At 37.6% G+C, this 17,710-nt stretch overlaps 1 protein-coding gene across 3 annotated transcripts in view; it reads left to right on the top strand.

Moving 5' to 3' along the window:
* The window catches only part of DLGAP4 (DLG associated protein 4), a 144,340-nt gene that overhangs the window by 56,140 nt on the left and 70,490 nt on the right, over window positions 1-17,710 (top strand). Inside the window, exons 3-5 of one of the 3 annotated variants that reach the window (XM_070941691.1) lie at window positions 651-765; window positions 9,301-9,351; window positions 11,073-11,319. In XM_070941691.1, coding sequence (XP_070797792.1) covers window positions 651-765; window positions 9,301-9,351; window positions 11,073-11,319 — 413 coding nt within the window. The remainder of the gene's footprint in view (window positions 1-650; window positions 766-9,300; window positions 9,352-11,072; window positions 11,320-17,710) is intronic. The other 2 variants (XM_070941692.1, XM_070941693.1) reach the window with 2 other exon arrangements.

The raw sequence follows: 17,710 nt of genomic DNA, 5'->3' as shown, positions 1-17,710 counted from the left end.
TTTTTTTTTTTTTTTTTTTTTTTTTTTTTGCAGTTCAGGAAGATTGGTTTTAAACAGAGTTTGCTGGAGTCTTGGAGACATACTTATCCAAATGTGTTTGAGGAAGCAAATGCTCCCTTGCAGCTTTATGCTTCGACTTTGACAAATGCAAATTGTTCAGAAATGTACAGCCTATACGTAGAGCAGGACTGCCACTCAGTGGCCACTGGATGCTTTGTTCTGGCTTAGTTGGTTCCGATTTTTTTTTCCTGGTAAATCTTCCCATGCCACAAAAAGGGGCCAAAACAAAGCTTGAGATCAACACAACTTTCTTTATAACTTGCATATTGTTTCAATAATTGAAGTATGCTTTTTGAAAGATAGCTGAGTTTCAGTTCATACTTTGATGAGAAAATGTTTAATTAGAAAAGTTTGTACTCATATGGAAACTAAATGAATTTCTCCTGTTGATAATAGATAATGGGACAGAAAAAAGGAGGAGCAGAAGGAGAAATACATGAACACACTCATGAGAGAGAAGCACATTGGTTGCATCTTATCCAGGAACTCCCAAAACCTGGTGCTATGAGCAATGGTCTCTGACAATACCATAACTAGGATTGTTGATGATACCATTTTCTTATCTCAAGTTCTTTATCCTCATTCCACAGAAGCCTGGATCGCCTTGACTCTGTTGAGATCCTTTTACCACCAAAATTTCCAAGCTGGGAGGAAGAATACAATCAAATCTCAGAAAACCTGGATGAGTCCAGTTGCATCAATCAGGTGAGGGTCAACATACAACAGCTTTCCACAAAGCACAGCAAAAGCCATTTTCAAAGGAAGAAGTGAGACAAGAGAGAAGCTTTTTTTTTTTTCCAAAGCCAAAAAAAGGCTGCTTTACAATAGACTTTTCCAGCTTTGATGGTCTCTAGATACGTGTTCAGCTCTAGATATGTGTTCCTGTTGGATAGAGAATTGTGGGAAGTGAATTCTACACATTTGGAAAGTTCTAAATTGCGAAGGCTATTCTACAAAAGTGTAGATGAAAACCTAAAGATGATTTTGCATTTCCAGATGTGAAATTGAATACTTTCATTTCCTATCATATTTTTATTTGAATCTCTTTTCTTTCTCTTCACACCTTAATACTATACAAAGAGCTGCAGCAGATTACTACCACAGGGTATATTGATGAGAATGCAACTAACAATAAATATATTTAAAGTGCATTTATGAAATTTTATCTTTATAGTCAGATATTTTCACTACACTTAATCAGCTCATCTTAACAGATCTTAACAGATTAACAGAGTTGGAAGGGGCCTTATAGGTCATCTAGTCCAACCCACCCACCCACCCCACTCAAGCAGGAGACCCTACACCATTTCTGTCAAATGGCAAACCAATCTTTTCTTGAAAGTTTCAAGTGATGAAGATCCCACAACTTCCGAAGGCAACTTCTGTTCCATTGGTTGATTGTTCTCACTATCAGGAAGTTCCTCCTCATCTCTCCTTGGTCAGTTTCCGTCCATTATTCCTTGTCTGGCCTTCAGGTGCTTTGGAAAACAGCTTGACCCCCTCCTCTCTGTGGCAGCCCCTCAAGTATTGGAAGATGGCTATCATGTCTCCCCTGGTCCTTCTCTTCACTAGACTAGCCATGCCCAGTTCATGCAACCATTCTTCATATGTTTTAGTCTCCAGTCCCCTAATCATCCTGGTTGCTCTCCTCTGCACTTTTTCTAGAGTCTCCACATCTTTTTCATAGTGTGGTGACCAAAACTGGATTCAGTACTCTAGGTGTTGTCTTGCTAGGGCTTTATAGAGTGGTATTAGTACCTCACTTGTTCTTGATTGTATCCCTCTGTTAATGCAATTTAGGATTGTGTTGGCATTTTTAGCTGCCGCTGCACACAGCTGGCTCATATTTAGCTGATTGTCCACTAAGACTCCAAGATCCCTCTCACAGTCATTAAGGCTGGTTTCCCCCAGTTTATATGTGTGCTTTTGGTTTTTCTTACCTAAGTGTAAGACTTTACTTTTCTCTACATTGAATTTCATTTTGTTAGATAGGGCCCAGTGTTCAACTCTGTCAAGATCCATCTGGATCTTGAGCCTATCTTCTAGGGTGTTAGCTATTCCTGCCAGTTTGGTATCATCTGCATCTATTTCCTACATGGCATATCTGCCTATACACAGTTCACATATAATATAGTTCTCATATAACCATGTTATACATACACCAAATTTCTGGATTCTTCTTAGAAGTTCACAGAAGCACCTGAGGACAGAAAGATATTGGGCTACGTAGAATTTTCAAGTCTAACCCATCACGGCTCTTAATATGTTCTTAAAATACTTCTTTGTAACATATTATTGCTTAACGCATTGTAAGCCGCCCTGAGTCTCCGGAGAAAGGCGGCATATAAATCAGATTAAAAAAAAATAATAATAATAATTACTCTACATAACCCTATCTAAAATTTCCTAATAAACATTTAAGATTACAGTAATTGCATTAATTGTAGTCACCAAGTGTTGCATATAATAAAAATAAATATATTTGTAGCGCAGAATTGTTACACAGAGAAATCTAATTCAGAGTTCTGTCTAGATTTCCCTTTTTCAGTTATTCCTTTTCATTCTAAATTGCTTTCTTTTTTTTTAATTTGTAAACTTTTATTAATTTAAGAAACCAAAAAATACATTTATAAATATAAGTAAAACAATATACAACAAGCATCATCTTAATGACATCTAAATGTAATGTCTGAATTATTACAATATCAATAATTGGTATTGATTATAAACAACACATCTGCTTTATGTTATGGCATTGATTATTCTTCCTGCCTACAGCAACTTTTAATTTGTAGTACAATTAGAAATGAAAGATTATAAATTTATTTCACTATCTTTTAATGCAGTAGCATGTAGTGTGGCACTATTCAGATATGGGTAGTTAAATTTCTTCAGATTATAGATATCTGGCAGTTCTGCTAAGAGGAAAAGATAGCAAAGGTCAAGATTACTGTTTTCAGTTCAGTAATCAACTTGAATGTAGAACTAGGGAAGATCATAATCAGCCTAATAACCAGATGCTGTGGATGGTCAATTAGTCAGAGAAGCCATAAACATGAGCAGAATAACACAATGAAATAAACTGGAATGACAGAGCATGGAAAAAGTGAAATAGAATTTGATAAGAAATAATTAGATTCTACTCCTTTCGCATTCTTCATTTCTTTGTATACTTCTTCAGAACCTTCATACTATATTTCCATATTTCCAATTACTTTTGTATATTTCCCAAGCAATAAACCCTTTCAGAACCAAAGAGCGTGCTGAGATGCCTGCCATCTGCCCCATCACTTGTTTGTAAGATAGAAATTATATAAATTAGATAGATGATGGATGGGTAGAGACCGACAGACAAACAGACATCCACATGATATTTTGTGCCTTCCTCGTAGCTCTTTTCTTAAACTCTGATGTTCTCACTGGTGAGCGTAATGAAATTTCTCTCCAACAACCTCTTTAAGTCAATAATGTCTTGAGGGCAGCTGGCCTGGAAGAATCTAGATGGTATAATACATACAACTCTCTTTGCTACCACCTACAGCAGCCTCTTCCTCCATTGCACCTCATTAATCCTCTGAGAATTGGTCAATGACATAATCTTTACCACTGGAGATATTACTTGGGCTAGTGGGAGTTATATTCTCAAATATTGGTAAGGGAGCAGATTGTCCCTGATGCTGTAATGATCTTGAAATCTTCAACATTGTTAGACATAAACTTTGAGATCACCATGCCACTTCTAAACCTCCTATTTCAGAGGTTTTCGCATTTGTAACTACAACATGATTATGTCTCTCTTTTTTTGTCAATCTTCATGATGCTGCTTTCATTTCTTCCCCAAACTGTTCCTGAGACAGCTTTAAGTCATCCAGAGCTCTTCCAGTTTTAAAAGTGTTTTCCCTTGTAAGCAGACAACAAGTCATGGTAGTTTCAAAGTGGGCACAATATAACCTGTTTATGACCATTCAATTTGTATCATAGATAGCCATCACTAGGGAGGGAGTTGGCCTGGTCACTAGTGTGGCCATGCTCCTTCCCCTTCAGTCCCTGGACACACATTTTAATTCAGCAAAAGAATCTGAATCTTTCAAACCAGTTTATTCTTCTAGTTCTAGAAGATCTTCAATCTATTTCTCATCTCAAAGACTTGAGTTTGAAAGCAGAATCAGCCTGAATATCAGCTTATGGGGACTTGAAGGGCTGTACCATAGGGGAGAGAGAGGAGGGAGGCTTCACTTGTAAGACATGCTGACAGCCACAGGTTTAATGTGCTTCTGAAGAGCTCTAAACATGTGTTTAAATATCCTTACTTAATAGCTAAGAAGTGTGAATGAGATAGAGCCAGTGGTGGGATTCAGCCAGTTCGCACCACTTCAGGAGAACCGGTTGTTAACTTTCTGAGCAGTTTGGTGAACTGATTGTTGGAAGAAATCATTAGGGCAGAGAACTGGTTGTTAAATTCTTTGAATCCCACCACTGGATAGAGCCTTCTTCCCTCACCATTTGCCATGTGAGGCAATCATATTATTTTGCCTAGAGATAGCTCTGGTGAGATTTTCACATAGTTATTAAGTTTGTAGTATATATTGAGATTATGAAAAAGAAAAACCTGGAAACTGAACCTCCTCATAGTGATATCTCAGTTAGTTCAAAGGTTTTACAAGACTAGTAGCCACATAACAATATTTTGAATATAAAGACCTTATACTTCATTACATGTTGAGGAAGGACATCATCAAAGAGTAGTTATTCATGCATAGAATTGGGAGATCAACATTGTCTGAACTGTGCTAGAGATTATGGGCGATGGACAGCAAAATAAGATTTCATGGTAAGATTCAATTATGATTTATGAAAGAATTTCTGTGACGTTTGTCAAAAAATTTCATTTGTCTGTTTCTCAAACTATTTTTTCTATAAAATGTTTTGGGAAGTTTCTTGGAATACTGAAAAAAAAATGCCATGTTAGTTTTGTCCAATGAGTAGTAAATGTTGTCTATGTCCTGGATACATTCAATGAAGAATGATTTTCTTTTTATTGACTCTCCATTAAAATTAACAGTTATGTTGATCTAACCTAGAATTCAGGTGGTAGCCTTGCCCCTTGCTTATTCCTCCAAAGAACAAAGTCAAAATATTTCCTAAATTACATATCTTTTCAGGCTTTTCAATAAAATTTGGGTAAGCTCCTAAGAATAAATATTTTTCTTTAGACTGGCTACTGGCTAGACTGTTCTTGGGCTACTGCACTGTATGCCTAACTATAGTTAGGAACCAGTGATGGGTTTCAAAAATTTTTACTACCGGTTCTGTGGGTGTGGCTTGGTGGGCGTGGCAGGGAAAGGATACTGTAAAATCTCCATTCCCTCCCTAATCCAGGGGAAGGATACTGTAAAATCTCCATTCCCTCCCCAGTCCAAGGGAAGGTTACTGCATCCCCATTTCCTCCTGATCAGCTGGGATTTGGGAGGCAGAGAATAGATGGGGGTGGGGCCAGTCAGAATTTTTACTACCGGTTCTCTGAACTACTCAAAATTTCCACTACCAGTTCTCCAGAACTGGTTAGAACCTGCTGAAACCCACCTCTGTTAGGAGCCTACCATGGAGTAATAGAACGTTAGGTATGTGATAGCACTGGGGGAATATAAAATAGTGATTGCTATCTAGTGCTAATTAGAATATTGTTCCTGCCTTCTGCTGTCAATTCAGAGTAAGTCTGGAGAGCCCTAAGGATAATCATTGAAGGAAGATACACCAGGATATACTTCAAGGGCCTTTTCTAGCCTAGAGCTAGTTCTGTACTTTCAACCAGAGTTGGCTGAAAGGTGGGCAGCTATATAAATATTTAAATAAAATAAATAAGTTGCGTTGCTTGTTATAAATTTATCACTGTTGATATGATAACATCAATGCTGTTCCAATGTATTTTGCAGCAAACTTGATAAACCTTAGAGTCAATTTCCTGATAATCCCCAAACTAAGGTTTTAAATTATACAAAGATGTTCTGCTTCTACTTTCAGAACATTGTGAACAATTTATGGTGCTTGACTGTCCCTAGAAGCTTTAGATCTAGTTCTTAAGATCAAAATGTACTCTAAATTATAATGTTCAGAATCAGAGAGCGAAAGAAGAAGACTATTTATTATATGCATGTCTTGAATGTAATCAAATAAAATAGATGTAAATTTCTAAATGTAAATGAAATAGATTCATTTCATTTTCCCTGGCCTCATTCAATGACAAGAACCATAGAAGGTCTCTTAAAAAAAGGCCCAGTTAATATTTACAAGCTATACCCGAAATCATAAAAAAACATATCCAAAGAAAATGCTTAAATGTAGTCATGAAACATGATCTCTATAAAAGTGATACGGATCTTCAAATTAACCACATTAAGCTTTCTTAAGCTGTTTCAAAATATAGGGTAAATTTTGTAATTTGGAAAAAGATGTTCACTGTGTGCATAAATAAGATTTCATTTGATAACCATTTTAATTTCCGCACAGGCATCTGAAAACAGGTTTTCTACTGAAAAGACAATGAATAGCAGGGAATTTTCTATCACAATCTGATTAACATAGCACTAAGAAGAACTTGGATTGACCCCAGTACTTTTCTGAATGGCTCACTGAGGTTATCTTTCTCACCTTCATAAATCATGTTTGAGTTCAATGCTTGTTCCCAAGTTGTTAAAACTGGGAAGAAGCCTTCAAACAAGCACTCCTCCCTCATCATTTTCCATCCATCTTTTATGTGCCAGTTTCCACATTTTATCTTTCTTTGAAACTTATCTCAAATACAGGGTTTGCAGTGATAACCATAACAAGTTACAAACTGCAATTGTCCTTTTTTTTCTGGGATATACACCTTGTCAAAGTAATCAGGCTTATTGTCAACTGGGGCATACTTATACAATTGACAAGATCTTCTGGACCAAGCAAGACTATCTCTTATGAGATGTTGATTATAAGAGGATGAGATTACATAGGTTTTGTTGGGGGGGGGGGAGGATTTAAAAAGTATGAACTATTTGGAAGCCCCACTTATAAAACCAACAGCTGACATGTTTTTAAATCCAGCAACAATTTTTCCATTTAATACATTACAGGCACACTGCTAAAAGGTAGTTTTAAGTGTACCAAAAAGCAAAAAAAGGAAATTGCTAAGCTGTTTTTACTTTTAACATTTCCTCAAACACGCATTTCCAGAATTTGAAAGTAAATAGTCATTACTAAGTCATATTGAATTCTTTAAGAGGGGTCTAAGACAACTTGTCACCATTGAATCGCCACCACCACCTAGAGGTGGGCTTCAAAAAAATTTAGCAAGGGGTTCTCTGCCCGGTTGCTGGGTGGCGTGACCATGGTAGGAGTGGCCTCCTAGTCGGCCTCCTGCACCACAGCATGAGGGCATTTTTGCCCTCCCCAGGCTCTGGAGACTTTCCTCGAGCCTCCAGGAGGGCGAAACAGCCTCCCCAGACTTTGGAGGCCCGCTGGAGGCCAGAAACGGGCCTGTTTCCTGCCTTCCCAAACTTCCGGTAGGCCTGTTTTTCACCCTCCCCAAGTCTCCATGTGCACCCTGCACTTACCTGCATCCAAAATGGACCATGTGGGGACTCCTGAGAGGGGCAGGCTGGGGTAGGCTTGGCCAGCCAGGAGTGGGATTTGGGGTTTTTCTTCACTGCACAGAATCTTAGCTAGAGGTTCTCCCGAACCTCTGAAACTCCCAGCAGTCCACCCCTGCCACCGCCTCTCTCTGGCCAACTCGATGTGGGACAATTCACCTTGGCTGACTCAATATGGCACAACTCACACAGGATGGACAATTCTCCCACAAGGAGGAGAAGGTGGTGGTTCCTCTCACTTCTGGCATTCTCCTGTGGTGAGCTGTCCTATGTCAAGGGAGGAAGAGAGAGGAGGAGGAAAGGAGAAGTAGGTTTCCTTCACCTTTGGCATTCTTCCACAGTGAGTTGTCCCACAGCGAGCTGCCTGGGGCAAGCCAGCCAAGCTGGTGGCAGCAAGCCGGAGGCAGCAAGTTTCCTCTTTCCATTAGGAGAAGTACATGCAGTTCTCATTACATTTTTTGTGTGTGATTCTGCAATGAGATAGGTTTAGGTAAATTAAAACCACCCACTGCTGGATCTATGCACTCCACTCTTGGTTGAAAACATGCAGGGTTTTATATGAATATGGCTTCACTTAGATAGTTAAGGTTGACATTGGCTGATGCCTTTATGGTAGAGTTGATGGAAATGTTATAAAGCTGTTAGCATTTATTTCTTGTTAAAGTACAGATGGGTCTTTTCAAATGTATAGGTAGACAGATCTATGCCTGAATACCTATTTTAAGGAAAGCTGAAGGGAGAAGATCGGTTTATCTAATCCATCACTTTAATCATTGGAGGACAGCACTCTTTGTTATTTGATCTTTAAATTCCCATCTTCTGAACATATAAATACTTCTACCAAATCCATCTGAGTTTGTAATCAATATAAAATGTCAGCGCAATGCAACTCAGATGCATATAATCAATATAATGTATTCAATATATTCTAGTTAAATTCTTTTTGTTGTTTTCATCTTTCATCATAGATATGTGTGGTTAATTCTGTGCAGATATAGTTAGAAAAAAAGAAGGAAAGGAATTTGATAAATGCGTTAACAGTAGCCAGACTAAGTAGAGAGCGGAGAGACTGTTTAACATTAAGAATCTGTTTTTAATCATAACTATGTAGGATTATAGTCCATATTATTTTACACTGCGCTCAGTGTGTTTTCTGTCTTGATAACCCTCCTCAAAATTTGGTAGAAGAGAACAACTAAAATGCTCAATAACTTTAATTACTCAGTTCAAATAGTGTAGGGAAAATTCTGCCCCGATATTGTGGAGTCAAATATCTTGGTTGTGTTCCAAAAATACTATTTTCAAAGAATATCATTTTTATTTAGATTTCATTCCCTATCAGCTTAGTGGAAATCAGAGAGAAAGTTAATTGTCTTATGTAGATTTAATTTTGTTGAAATGTTAATTGTAATTAGGGATGTAATCTTTTAAATTTTGTCTTGTTGTGTTTGATTAGTTGCCAGAAGAGCAGCTCATTCTTCTGGATGTGGATGTCACAGGTTAAAATTGTTCCATGGTTACTATTGTCACTTTGTGGTCCTGTTGAATGCTTCTCTAGTGAAGCAGCGAAATCCCAGTCCCTTATGCTTTAATTTTCTCCAACTCTTTCTTCCAGATATTTGGACAATCCTCATTTATTCCACAGATATTTACACAAGAAGATCAGGTACCGTCTATCTGACAACCTTCTAATGCCCCTTAACATGATACTATACTGAAGTTACTTTACATATACTAAGATGAGAGCAAAAAGAAAAGCAGGATGTAGTTCTTCTCTATATTCGCATTTTTTTTTCTAAATTTCTATTTAAAAATGCATATATTAGGAAGATTATGCGCAAGAATTCGTAGAATAAAGTATACAGCAAGGAAAAAATAATTAAAAATTGTGTATATGAGTTGGAAGATGCTGAGCCATTTTCATGCAGATTTTAAGAAAATTCAGCGGGATAGAATCAACTTGAGCTTGAACAAAATGTGAAATTTACCAAAAGTGAAATATGGATTTATTCCTTATATTATATAAAGTTCTGACATTTCCTGTTTTCTTTTCAGTTCACTTTTCATTGAAAGTGCTTTTCTCTTTTTGCCTTTCAATGAAACCACATCAAATATCATATCAATCTTTTCATAGTATAGATTGATATGACTAAAGATCAATACATTTGAACGACAATTTATGAAGTGTGAGATAGAAACAAAGTCATCAGGAGGCCAGGAAAGAAAAAAGAAAGTGGCAAGGAAGGTTAAAAAGAGCAACCATATTGCTCAGTTTACTATTACTACAGTATTGGAGATCAATGCCAAGTCTGAATGACAAATATCATACCCAAATAGCCCAAAGACAGAATTACAATTGAAAAGAATGAGGGTAAAGACCATCTAGACTGCGACAGGAAATATTAGCTTTAGCTTGTAGTAGCACAACAAATAATTTGGGGGGGGGAGTCTATAAAATGTTGAACATTGACAAATTTAAAATGCAGGCTTTAGAAAAATGAATAGAATGTATTATTTCTAAGTATAGACATGATCCAGGATTAGAAGATTTGGATTTTCTCACCAGAGATTATGGATGAAAGTTTAAGAGTTTTAAATTTCTGGTTAAAAAATCTGTTTTTTCCATATCACTGCCTTGACTCGTTAATGTTCTCAGCTATGAACATTCCATAGATTCATGTAATGAGAACCTCAAAAATCATTTTATCATAGCTGTGAGCTAATTTCATACATCCCTCCATGTTGGTGAGCCATCAAACTATATTCCATCCAAAAGATAGATAGATATTTGGTGGTCCAATGCATGCTTGTTGAATTTCCTTAATTAGTTGCTGCCTTAATGATAATACAAAAACAAGCATCTTGTATGCCAGAATTATGTAAAATGTGTAGCTTTATTGTTCAGCCCCTACTGGAAAACAAAGAAATCTTGGCTTGCAGCAAAAAAAAAAAAAACCACCCCAAAATCTCTTTTTGTAGATTCTGGAGCCCTGTAAGATTCAGAAGCAAATCATTGAACTACCGAGAGGCTATTTCCCTCTGACTTTTCAGCTGAAAACAAAATAAAATAGAGGAACATTGGTGTGTTAAACCTCAGATAGGCTTAATACAGCTAGAAAATTGAGTGAATTTTCCATCTCTTTCAACAGGACAATATTCTCGGATCCCAGAATTGCTGTCCTTAGAGATGTCATTATGCAATAGCCTTGTCCATTGTGGCCTTCTGCTGCCCCCAAATTAATAAATAATAAAAAGCAAGGCACCCCTTGGCAATGAAAAGTTGACATGAAAATAAATACAATAAACATATTTACAGTAAAGAGAGCTTATGAAATATAGAGAACCGGTGACACTTTTGATGAAGAATGACCAGGTGTGTCCTTGCAGGCAACAGAAGAAGAGCTGATTGATCAATATGAAGGTATGTGTGAATCGGCTTACAGTGAAGCAGAATCAGCTGCTGTGGAAGTATTGGACCTGCCTCTTCCCAGCTACTTCCGTTCCCGGAGCCACAGCTACCTCCGAGCTATCCAGGCAGGTTGCTCCCAAGAAGAGGACACAGTTTCTGTTCAGTCCCTCTCACCACCCCCAGCCAGCACCATCAGTGGCAGCCAGACACTTCCCAGCAACAACAGTAAGTCAGGTTTTCTTTTCTTTTCTTTTTACTGTACTTGGAGTATACGAAGCTAAGAAATTTGTTTGGCATGGCTTGGGAAGTGTTTGATGAGCCTGGAGAGAGAATTTTGAAAAGAACTTAATAGAAATTTGTAGGAAATGTAGCCCAGAACAGATTGAGACAGAATGATAAACTAATTTTCCAGAATTAAAATTTCCTTCAAGAATTCACTCTTATTTTTATATATTAAGTCATGGCTTTTCAATGCAGCCTTTCCCAACTTAGTGCCATCCAGCTCTGTTGCAAGTACAATTTCTAGAATTCCCATTGGCCACACTGGCCAGGAATTCTGAACTTTGCCATCCAACACTTCTGGAAATAATTGTATTAAGGATGCTGCCGCATATAAAAATATATTCAGAATTGTTTAAAAGTATTCTTCCATCTGTCTTGTATATATATATATATATATATATATATATAGTGTGTGTGTGTGTGTGAGAGAGAGAGAGAGAGAGAGAGAGAGAGAGGGAGGGAGAGACCGCAGTGCAATTGATGATGTGACTCAGTGGTGGGTTTCAAAAATTTTTACTACTGGTTCTGTGGGTGTGGCTTGGTGGGCATGGCATGGCTTGGTGGGTGTGGCTTGGTGGGCATGGCAGGGGAAGGATACTGGAAAATCTCCATTCCTATCCCACGCCAGGGGAAGGTTACTGCAAAATTCCCATTTCCTCTCGATCAGCTGGGACTCGGGAGGCAGAGAATAGATAGGGGTGGGGCCAGTCAGAGGTGGTATTTACTGGTTCTCGGAACTACTCAAAATTTCTGCTACTGGTTCTCCAGAACTGGTCAGAACCTGCTGAAACCTACCTCTGATGTGACTCATATAACTTTTATCCAAACAAAATGAAATATTGCCACTGAACATAGTGATAGTTATAAATTTGCAAGTATTTTATTTGCAAATTTTTATTTTATACTAGCCTTAGGCCAGCAATCCTAAATAACAATTACAAGGATACTGTTTTGTAACTGTGATCTCAGATATTAACTTATAACTACAATTAGATTAGTGTAAATTGCTGAATTATCTAAATCTTGCTGAATGAAGCAGAAGGTGGTAACACTGATTCTGGACCATAAGCAATTTGGCAAGAAAAGCTGAACTCTCCCTTTGGGTTCCGCCATGTAACCGCTTCTTATGGAGACCTGAACTGTGTTGCTTATCCTACAGGAAGATCTCACCCAGCAATTTTTGAAAGTAATGTAACTGCTGTGGAAAACTAAAGGCAAGGGAATCATCCTTCTAATCACCAGGCACACTTCCTAAAAAGAAATACCCTTGTTTCTCTGGGGGAGCTCTTTGCAAAGGATTCTGGCGTGTTGACAGTGCTTCACAGAAACTCTATGTTAGCACTGACAGGGAACTGAAGCTTAATACTGTATAGCAGATTTATTTTATGTGGTAGCAGTCCTAACTTTCCACTCACCTTGCAATAGCCCCTCCGTTCCTGTCTCTTATTTTTCTCATAGCTGGATTCGGGTCCAGTATTTTGAGCCTGGGTTGAAAAAAGATTAGCACTGGGAGAGAGACTGCAGGAGCATAGAAGGGGGTCAGTGGAAGTCTAGTTTCTTTTCTCAAGGACAGTTGCAAACCTTAGTGGTGATAGCAATATTGCTCCTGAACGAGCCCAATGGGAGGTCTTCTCTCATTATGTTTTCCTTGGAATTTCATTGAAGTATAGAAATTAGGAGGGAAGACTGCAGACTGCTAAAAAAAAAAAAATACAGGATAGTGACAGCAGAACATCAAGGATACCCTTTGGCTAGGCAAAAACTTAAGTATAAGAATATCACATTATGTTATGGTTGTATTCTCCTTTTTAAAGTAGTTCTAAAATACGATCCCTTTCATCAAAATGAATGACTAGAACTGATGAAAGTCCCTTTCATCAAACTGAATGAGGATTGGAATTTTTTTTAAAAAAAATCTGCATTCTTTATTAAACACTAAAGAAAAGCATCTTGCTAGACTGTGATTATTTATCTATTTTTGCTCTTTGGTTATTTGGTATCCAGAGCCTGTCAGCACCAGTGTTTTAAATTATTTTCTATCCACAAGAATTTTGTATCTGAGTATCAAGTTTACAATAATATGGAGCAGTAGATTAGTTAATAATGATAGGCCCTATGAAAATTCTATTCCCATTGGTTCATAACAAAATCTTGTCACGTGGCTAAGCTAGCTATGATGAGGGAGACTAAATGTTCTCAAAACATCTGCCTGAGCACAGCACACTTCCAAGTCTTCTTCCACCCTTAATCCTCTAACTCATTACTAAAGATTTTCCCCAACAGATGGGTGGGACCACACCCACAGCAACTACTTTTCTGCTGACTTCTGCTGATTGCAGCAGCGGCAAGTCATTTGAAGTGTATATCTCAAAATCCTATCCTAGATATGGAAAGAGATAGCCCCCCACAATTTGTGGGATACGTGAATCAATTCCACTATTAGAGAAACAAGAAAGTTTGTCAGGATAGGACAGCGCTAGGGTGCAGAACTCCAGAAACCCGATGAGAACAATTCACAAAAAAATAATTCCAGATGCTTATCATCTTGAAACAAATGAAGTGATGTATGATGCAATACAACGCCCTTTGAATTGTAAATCTAAAATTACTGAATTGCACCATCGAGAGGCAAAAGGATGAAATATGGTTAATGCATCTCAGGAGGATCGAACACAGCTGTTGATGATTGTGATGATCATGATGAAATTTTGACTAAGGCTTGGAATAGGAACTCCTAGTAGGAACTGGGTATTATAAAACTTTGAAAAGAAACAACTTCAAGAGGATACAAAGTGCTTGGAAAGGTGTCAGGACAGAAAGGCCATAATCTGAATGCACAAACCAGAATGCAAAACATAATAATCTTAAAATTATAGAACGGCATAGTATACTTCAGTTAACAATAAGAGCTGCTCAACATTAGAAATAATTACCTAGAGCATTTGAATCCTCAAAGGCTGAATTCCAGCCAAGAAAAGATGATTATCATCTTAGCTGAGCCCAAATATCAGAACGTTTCCCATGGCACATTTATTGTATTGGCTTTGCTAGCTGGTGGTGGAGTACCTTTTAAAATAAATTTGCCTGTATGGTTCTGGAAGCATTGAAATAGTTATATTTTTATTGACCACGTGCTTTTATAGAGGCTATATAGTGAGTTATTTTTCCCTCTTTTATCACCTCTTCATAGTGTACAGATAATGGTTATGTTTCTTTCTTGGGGTGGGTATTCCAACTGATATAATTTACAAAATACCTAGATTTCATGTGCCAACCTATAAAGTCCACTAAGAGCCTGTTGTGCCTTTGCTTGTTATTTCTAAATGAGCTATATACTTGCAATTGTATCTCATGCATTTATGTATTAGTATTTTGTTGCTGTTCCTGGATTGTAATAAATTCAAGGGAGATGATAGGTTCCCCTTGAATGGAGATGTTCAAACCGAAGTTGAACATCAGCCACCCTTTCTAAAGAAGACTATTCCTGTTGATCTGAATTACTGAAAATCTGTTTAGAAAAATGAGTACTTTGGGAATATGAGCACTTTGGGAATAACTGGAAAATAAAGCAGAAAGCGCAAACAACAACTGCTTGGATTGTTTGCTTGGATGGAAAATTGTTAATTTGTTTAAGAAATCCAAAGCTGTGTCTGAAAAAGGTGATTCATCTACCCTGTTTCCCCCAAAATAAGACATCCCCTGATAATAAGCCCAATCAGGCTTTTGAGCACATGGCAAAAAGGCCAAGCGCCAGTGGTGAAATCCAAATTTTTTTACTACCGGTTCTGTGGGCGTGGCTTGGTGGGCGTGGTGTGGCTTGGTGGGTGTGGCTTGGTGGCCCTGGCAGGAAAAGGATACTGCAAAATCTCCATTCCCACCCCACTCCAGGGGAAGGATACTGCAAAATCTCCATTCCCACCCCACTCTGGGGCAGCCAGAGGTGGTATTTGCTGGTTCTTCAAACTACTCAAAATTTCCGCTACCAGTTCTCCAAACTGCTCAAAATTTCCGCTACTGGTTCTCCAGAACCTGTTAGAACCTGCTTGATTTCACCCCTGCCAAGCGCTTATTTCAGGGTTCAGAAAAATATAAGATAGGGTCTTATTTTCGGGGAAACATGGTAACAATTTTATTAATTTGCCCATAGTTTACAATTTTATTAATGAGAATATCATGAGTGTCTTTAAAAATACTGGAGGTCGAGACAGTTATCCCTGTTAGAATCTTCTTAAAGTTAGCCTGGCATAATTCTTTGTGACAAGTTCATGCTGGCTCTTGTTAATTATGGCCTTTTTATCTATGTGCTTAGAAACATGTTGTTTAATTATCTGCATGAAGGCCCTGCCCAGTATAGATGTCAATTCCTTCTGTTTTTGAAAGAATAGGCTAAAACAGACATTAACAAACTGGAGACAGTTCAGAGGAAGGCTATCAAAATAGTGAGGAGATTGGAAAACAGATTCTGTGAGGAACAGTTAAAGGAATCAAGAATGTTGTAATTCTTCTGGCCCTGAACACTGAATTCATCCCAATCTTAATTCATGTACATGTGAGTCTTTTAACTCATTCAGGGTTAAGGGTCTGTCTAGAGTTACAGCTTCTTCCTTTCACCAACTTCACAACAATGGCCAGCTAAGGTCTTGTTTCTCTTCTGAGAGAAGAGATGAAATATAAGTTAAGATTCTTTTCAACCTTTACTAATTCAACTCCTTGCAACAGCCCTGTACATGTCTTTTTTTTCTGATTTATTTTAATAAGCCCTTTTTATGTTCTGGACATTTCTCATAAGTCTCAGTTCATTCTGAGCTTTAACCTTTCTGGCATGGCATCTAGAGTTTGTGACTACTACAGTGTGTCCTCCCTTGACTCCAGTATATATCCCTTTTACTTTCCAATAATTTCTGTGTTTATATACCTTACCGTAGTCCTTGTCTCATTTTTCCTCCAAATAGCTATTATTTGCAATTGTACTTTTAATATCTTCTTTCGCTGGACACTTTTTGGACACTTTTCTTCTTCAAGATTTCATGCCATTGGAGCTGATCTATCTTCCTTTTGAATTTTTCAGAAACTACATGTCCCCCATGTTACTTTTTCCACCTTCTGACAAATGAAATTGTCAGTAAGAAACAACAGGAATTTATTGGATACCTGACTTTTAACAGCATTTGATCTCTAATAGATATTAGGATATTTCAAATCTGATAATGGTACCCGTGTTTCCCCGAAAATAAGACCCTGTCTTATATTTTTTTGAACCCCGAAATAAACACTTGGCCTTATTTTTGGGGAGGTCTTATTATTTTGGGGCACGTGGAACAAGATGGGGCTCCTCTTGCCGTCTCACCTGATTTCCAGCTCTGTGTTTAAATATTTTCAGGGAGGGCTTATTTTCAGGGGGAGGCTTATTTTAGCACATGCGCTCAAAAGCCTGATTGGGCTTATTATCAGGGGATATCTTATTTTTGGGGAAACAGGATATTACTTTCAGAACTACATCTTCAGATGTTAGTCATCTTACACAGGAACATATCCATAACTGCTCCATATCTAAAGTCTGTAATAAACTTCCACGACAACACTTTTATTCTTACCCAGTCCCAACAGTATCTACAGGCTCCAGTTTGTAAATTTCTTGTGCAGGTACAGTATATACTTTATGTACAATGCAAACTACTCCCTTTCTGTTGAATTCTATTCCACCTGATTAAGATGTAGCCTTTTAGAATCAAGATGCCACCATCCCACCAAATTTCAATTATGCCTATTACAATATATTTTGTATCGTGTTAAGTCCCATGTTAAGTTTGTGTCCCACATTTTTTCTTTTTTGTTATTTCATCATTTCTTTCCATTATGTTCATATTTTGTTATCGACTGCCATTTCTTGACTTGCTATTACTTATAAAATGTTACAAATGTATATTTGTAATATTATATATCATACTTGAAAAGCATGAAAGCATTTTGTAGCACTTCACATAATGCAATCAATCCAGTAAATACATATAAGCAAATGAGTTCAAGCCACAGAAACATTCTTCATCCAACTCTGACTCAGAGCAGTTTTAAGTGCATAGATTTCTTCTCCTTTTTGTTCCAATCACCTCTTCAAATGAGCTCTACAGAAACTCTGGGGAACAGGAAGAGGCTGCAGACAAAAGAAAGGATTTAATTTTTTACAGAGGGGTTTATTTTACTGCTGGACAGACTTGTGGATAGAATCACACATCTGATTGATATAATGTTTTCTTGCTGATATGCTAACTTTTGGCTTCTGCCTTTTTAGTCACAATTAATGCAAGAGTAATACAAGATGGTTATTGATTAGTGC

This window comes from Pituophis catenifer, unplaced genomic scaffold (genome assembly GCF_029215685.1).
Source record: "Pituophis catenifer annectens isolate HBS135680 unplaced genomic scaffold, rPitCat1.0.hap2 SCAF_3, whole genome shotgun sequence".
NCBI classification, from domain to species: Eukaryota; Metazoa; Chordata; class Lepidosauria; order Squamata; family Colubridae; genus Pituophis; species Pituophis catenifer.
The sequence above is the reverse complement of the archived record's forward strand: the minus strand, read 5'-3'. Positions and strand labels throughout refer to the sequence as shown.